Here is a 6,724-nt window from a genome sequence, read left to right on the forward strand (position 1 = left end):
AGGTAAAATTCATTAGAGTACATTGGAAAAAGTGTTATTCTAAGGATCACTAAAATCCTTTTTTAACTTACGTGAAGTATAATTCTTTTTCACCAGGCAATACTGTTTGTCAATAAATAATATTTACTAGGAGATGCACAAGGCAATTTAACTTCAGTCATGAGTAATGAGCTGTGTTATATAGTGTTTATGGAACTTATTTTATCATTCAAGTATACAACAATGTAGTTGCCTAAATAGTCATCATTATAGTTGTATGAGTCTGTACAAAGATATTAAAGATATTACAGAAAAATAATGAAGACACTTGATGAGTTCTATGAATGTTCACTTAATTGGTGTTAAAATAATTTTTAGTACTTTATTTAATTGCATCCAAATGACAAATCCTTTCTGCAAAGAAAATAAATGTCACTCCTAATCCTGTTACATCCTTCCTATTGCACAGATTAAAGGCTTGTTAGTGTACAGAATAAAAATATTCGTATTCACAACTTTGAGAAAATGGCTCCTAAGAAAATCTTACCATCCCAATTAGGCAATTAGAAGTAAGACAGTAAAATCTAATTTAGAATACCACTGAGCATTTACTACTTTTAAATTAACAACTTATCCATCTATAAATAAATCTCAAGAAAGAATTTTCCTTTTTCTGGATTTATTTGATTTGACACTTAAACAATTATCAATTAACTTACTTAATATTTAATATGAGTAATCATAACCACTACTATAAGTGGAATTTACTTAGAAAATCAACATTTTGTCTGAAATATAAGATTAGAAATATGACAAGGTATGAAATGAAGTACATTTGTCTCTTTAAGAGCAATGACTATGTTCACTAGTTATATTTTCTTTGATCATCTTAGTCAAAAACAACTTCTGTGTTTCATAAAACTCTACCAAAATAAACAGGAACAGAAAAGGTTCTAATGGTATAACTTTCTCCAACCTTGAAATGCATATAAAAAGTGATTTATATTGCATTAGCTAATTTTATACAACTACTTTGTTATTATTCTATTATAAAATTGCCATTTTGACATCAATTGTGTACATTAAGCTTTCTGGTAAAACTTACCTCAGGAACAGAAAAATTTGACTTTAAGTTCTTATACTAATAACCGTCAGAATCCTTTATTTAAATGTTTCATTTGCTGCATAAGTATTCATCTTTAAGATAAAAATCATGTCCTAATCCTAGGCCTAACAAATGATGCAGGCACTTAGAATTTATTAATAAATTGCAACAAACTATCTCAAGACTCCTGAGAAAAGACAGCAAACCACTGTCAATTTTCTATGTCTTGGATTCCTTAATATGTCTGTATTCATCTATCAGATAAAGATAACTCACACAAATTCAAATATAGGTACATATCTAGCTGTATACGTTGGCCTTCTATATTTCTAAATCACATAACTGCTCTTATTGTTTTTTATATAATTTAAAAGGTTATCTTAAAGAAAAAATATACTTACTGCCCTCTAGAGGTATGAACCAGTAGTGTAATAAGTGTAGATGTTGCTGGGCATATACAGTTTAAAGCTAACATGGCGTATTTAAACTCTTCTTCACAAACAACATGATCTGTTTGAAATAAAATAGGTAAATTAGAATAATTTACCTTTGGAGAGTAATAAAGTATAGAAAATAAAACAAAATGAATAAAATGGCAAAAGTCTCAATATAAACATACTTATTTTAGAGATGCTTTTACAAGTGCAATTTTATTCCCAGGAAATATATCTCCTAAGAGAGAGCACTGAAGTATGAGTTAAGTGATTGGCGTGGGGGTCACTCCTGTCTCAACAAATTTAGCAACCTTTGCTAAGATGCTTAACCCTGTCTTAACAAAATTGGCAACTTTTGGTAAAATGCTTAATCTTCCTATGCCTAGCAGGTGGGTTTGAGGTGTGTTCTAAAATATATCAAATACTTTATAAAGTCTCCTTTTGTTCTGATCATTCTGTGGTATAAAGCACAACAGTACTGATTTAGAAGAGTATTGATACATCAAATTCATAATAACAAAGCATAAATTTTAGAAAATAATTATTAAAAGATTTAGCAGATAATATGTGCCTAGTATAGAAGAAATAGATTTGATACTATGAAAATAACTGTAATATCAAGCAATAGAATTCGTTAAAATAAATTGAACTTGAAATTGTACTTTAACTCCAAATACCTAAAAGTCATACACTCAAAAGATGATAGGGTCCAGCCAGAAAACATAATAAATGGCTGCTGAAATTCAATCACATAAAAATAATAATGTTAGAAATGAGAGCACATGAGAAGGTGCAGGCCACATCTAAAGAGAATGACGCTACCCAGGCCAAGCATTGTTATGCAGGAATGAGGGTCCAGAGGCCAAATATTCTATTTTCTACAGAAGTTGGGTTTTTAAAAAGTGAGTAAATAGTGTTTATTTTGGAAAAAACAAAAATCCGCTTTCCCAAATAAACACGTAGAGCTGGTATTAAAAATACAGAGAAGGTTTAAAGTTCTAAGAAAATAAATATTCTCAGGCAGAAAAATAGCAGTTTTAACAAAATTAAGAAATAGAAGATCAAATTTTTCAGTGAGCCAGATCTATAAAATGAACCCATAACACCATACAATTTATGAAGAAAGATGAAAAGGTGACGAGGGAAATGGTTTAGCACATGCACTGGACAAACACTGACCTTAGTTCTGTCCTATCTTTATAATATGATTTAGTACATGAGAAAGCATACTACTTTTTTATTTTGTTTTCATTTTTTATTGTTTCTCTTTCACATTTTATGGAAGAAAATACATACTATGAATATATGTCAGGATTTACTCTAAAAATATCAAGTTTCTACTAATAATCTCTCTCTCCACACCCACTTGTCAATATATTATAATTAACTTAAAATGTTTTTAAAATACATAACCAGATTATTTATTGCTTTGCAGGAAAGAATCTGCAAGCAGATTCTAGATACAATTTTGAATGCAGAGAAGTGTACATAAAATTTGCAAAAGAACAGTGTCTTTAAACTATCATTTCAATATTATCTCAAAATAATTTTCAGTGTGCACGCCCAATGTGTGAAAACAGAGCGACAAAACTGCTAAACCCGGAATGTTATTACTGTAGAATCATATGATATCAATACATAGAGGACCCATAAATTTCAATTCAAAAATTAAAACAGATGATCTGAGAAAAAATATGTACATTTATTATGACACAGAATTTTTAAAATTTCAAACTGTAACAGAAAATTTGGAAGGTATGATTACCATATATGCAATGTAGCATATGCAGTTATTAACTTTTCCTTACTACAGTGCACAAACCCTATTTCTTTCAGTAGGGAAATGTGAGAAAATGTGATGGATGTGTGATACTTTGAAAATATCTCATTGCATTTTCCTTCAATAGTTGAAAAAGTAAAAAAAAAAAAAAAAAAAAAAATTGGTCTCCTCCCTTTTCTTCAATAAATATGTGCATCTGAGTTTGGAGGACAACGGCTGTGGGAATATTTTGATGCACTGGCTAACGTTTCAAAAAATGTACTAATCAGAGAAAATTAGAAGGAAACAAAAGACTCCTAAATTTCAGGTAGTCATTTTTGTGTTTGCATGTGTCTTTTTTCTACATTTGGTAAAAGTTTTACAGTGTCCATCAGCCCTTTCAACAAAAAATATATGTAGTACCATCAATGGTGGTAATTTTACACATAAACACAAAGTATGTGTGCACTGTTCCATTGTACGCTGAATTATCTAGGGATGCACCGCGGTGTAAATTAAGAGAAAATTTACTTTATTACATTTAGCATTGTATGTGACTCATTAATAAAAATTAATATATGTTACATATCAGTCAAAAGCTAGCACCTTGTCATTGGTAAAAGTGTCTTTTTTTCCCAATATCTTCTTGTGTATTCATGCCTGAGTGTTTACATATTTAAAAAACATGCTTTTTATTATTATTTCCATTTTTTCTTTCATATTAGATTTAGAATATTATACTAATTTTTTATACTTTATGTGTATAGATAGTTATACTTACTCTGAATTTCACTTCAAAATAGTGTAGGAAGTGTTGCAAAATATTTATTATAAAAAGAGAGTATTGGATCAGAGAAAATAATCATTTTTTAGATAAGTAAGTTAACATATAATTATCATGAAAGCCTTTGTTAGACAAAATGTAAATTCAGTATTCTTTTCATTAAAAAAGCTATTTAATTTCTATGAATGGAAAATACAAGGAAAAAGATATGATAGACTATTCAACTGGATAAAAATATTTGCATGTATCACAGAGAGTTAAAATTCAATCTGCAAAATAGAACTGCTTGTATATCTAGACTTGTCCTCTCAGGTCCAAATCCATCCTTCCTCTTGGGACATTTTTTAGAACTAACCACTAATCCTTAGCCTGAATTAAAATACTGAAAATATTCCTTCATACTAATTGCCCCTCATTTCCCAATACATTATAATAGCTAAAGTTTATGGATTATATAATCAAATTCCCCTCTCTCTCTTTTTTCCCCATTGTCATTCTCACTACTTACTACGGGTTTCTAATACATCCATGATTCTTATGACTGAGATATCAAATTTCAGATTTTAGAAAAGCAATGTGTTTCATCTACCAGACACTATATAACATATCCAAGGAACAACCTATTCCTAAAAATATAATTGTTTCTACACCTAAATGTGTGAATATTTATACTAAGTAGAAAAAATAAAGGGTTAAATAGCTTCATGGCAGTTCAGTGCAGGAACTACCACCAAATAATTTCAGATAATTTCATGTTTTATCACCAAGAATACAGAAAATATTTTCATGTTTCAGAGATTCCTTGTTTTGGAACTACAGGTAAGGAATTGGGAACTGTTATTCAAACTCTGGTGTTCTTTCCTCTAGGCTAACAACTTCCTAATTGGTTTTCATGTTTTCCAGCTCTTCAGCATTCTACCTTGTAAGATTTGATTATGTAAATTGGGTTACTCTTGACACATCCAACTAAAATAAAAACATTCCTATAAATTTTATAAAACTAATTTAAAAAGAAAGAAGGAGGAGAAATGAAAATAAAACAAGCTTGCAGCACCATTCAGCATGAATCATTAAGTCAGCTTACTTTCTGACCCACTTCCTCGTAGTTGTTTCCCTATTGCCCACAAACCACATAAACACTGTCGCAAGGCTATAGCATCCCTTAAGTGCTCTAGAGATTACAACTTTAGCATTGTAAGATATTAACTTTTCCATTTGAGATATTCTTTAAGGTTCTGCATACTGGTGAAACTACTGACATCAGCTGCTCTGAAGGACCCCCATTGATGCTAGCTACTCTTTATGACCCCAAGAAGAGCTGACTCACCAAAGAAGACTGTTTCCACATTCTGATTATTTCATGCCTCTTACTCCATCCAGTCAATGATCCCAATATCCCCCTGACCTCCACCATGTACTTAAAAACTCTATCTCCTCAGGGAGATGAATTTGAGGGTCTCCTGTCTCCTTGCTTGGGTCTACTGTAATCACTAAACTCTCTCTCTGCTGCTAACCCTCTTGTCTCAGCGTATTGGTATGTTACTGTGTAGTGGGCATATGAACCCTTTGGTCCTGTAACAAATTCAGAGTCGAGAGGCCAAGGGGAAAAAGCAGTCAGGGCACATTAACAACAATTCCAAGAATTAAACTGCCACAAGCACAGCTGCTAAAACAGCCTGATGTAACCCTAAGACCAATTTTAGCTAATAGCTGCCATGATTCTGAAACTAATTTTACCTACCACCTTTACTCACCAAAGATTGCCAGTTCCCAAAAGCTTCTTCAGTGCCAATAGCCATTTTTTCAAAATAATATAGAACATTTATTTTAAAAATAACGCCCCCAACCTTCTATTTATTTTTCAGACATACCAAAGACCACTCCAGCCTGTGTGTATGCCCTGAATTGCAATTATGTGATTCTCAAATAAAATTTTAAATTTGCAACTTTTTTTGACTTCAACAACTTATTACCCTTCTACCCTTCTAAACTATGCTATCCAATACAGTAGACACCAGTCATATGTGGTTATTTAAATTTAAATAAATTAAAAGTAAATACAAATAAAATTTCAATTCCTCCATCATACAGGTCACATCCTAATAGCACAATGACACTTGTGGCTACTAGCTACAGTATGGGATAGTTCATACATAGACATTTCCATTATTACAAATAGTTCTATTGAACAGTGCTGTTTGATCTGCCAAATGGTTTAGAGGCTTTTTGTAAATTCTAAAACATAAGGGATATATATACACATACACACACACACATACACGCATATATATATACATATATATGTGTATATATATCCTTAAAATATGATTCATAGAGAGTCAGAATTTGGGTAATCATACTAACACCTTTTCCATGCCCCTTCTCAGTCATATTAGTGCTAAATTTTTTTATCTGAAATAAGAGGAGAGACGGCAGAACATATTAGTATAAATGCAGGTGGGTGGGTAGATTTGTTGGTGGAAGTTTATAAAAGTTCTGGTTTTCTTCCTGTGATTTTCTTTTTTTAGCGAAATAAGTGGAAATGATGATTAAGGAAGAGCTTGGAGTTTAGAGGTTGCAGGTTGCCTTTTGCTTGTTTATTTTGTTTCCTTTAGCTACATTTAAAATGCATGGAAGTTTACACCAAGAAGATAGAGAGTGAG

General features: G+C 31.3%; 1 protein-coding gene across 1 annotated transcript in view; it reads right to left on the reverse strand.

Annotated features, from left to right (window-relative positions):
- Nucleotides 1-1,481: 1,481 nt before the first annotated feature.
- Nucleotides 1,482-6,724, reverse strand: part of KCNT2 (potassium channel, sodium activated subfamily T, member 2) — a 250,671-nt gene continuing 245,428 nt past the window's right edge. The window contains exon 14 of the mRNA XM_011975599.1: nt 1,482-1,594. Within this exon, the coding sequence (XP_011830989.1) occupies nt 1,482-1,594 (113 nt within the window). The remainder of the gene's footprint in view (nt 1,595-6,724) is intronic.

This window comes from Mandrillus leucophaeus, unplaced genomic scaffold (genome assembly GCF_000951045.1).
Source record: "Mandrillus leucophaeus isolate KB7577 unplaced genomic scaffold, Mleu.le_1.0 Scaffold1571, whole genome shotgun sequence".
NCBI classification, from domain to species: Eukaryota; Metazoa; Chordata; class Mammalia; order Primates; family Cercopithecidae; genus Mandrillus; species Mandrillus leucophaeus.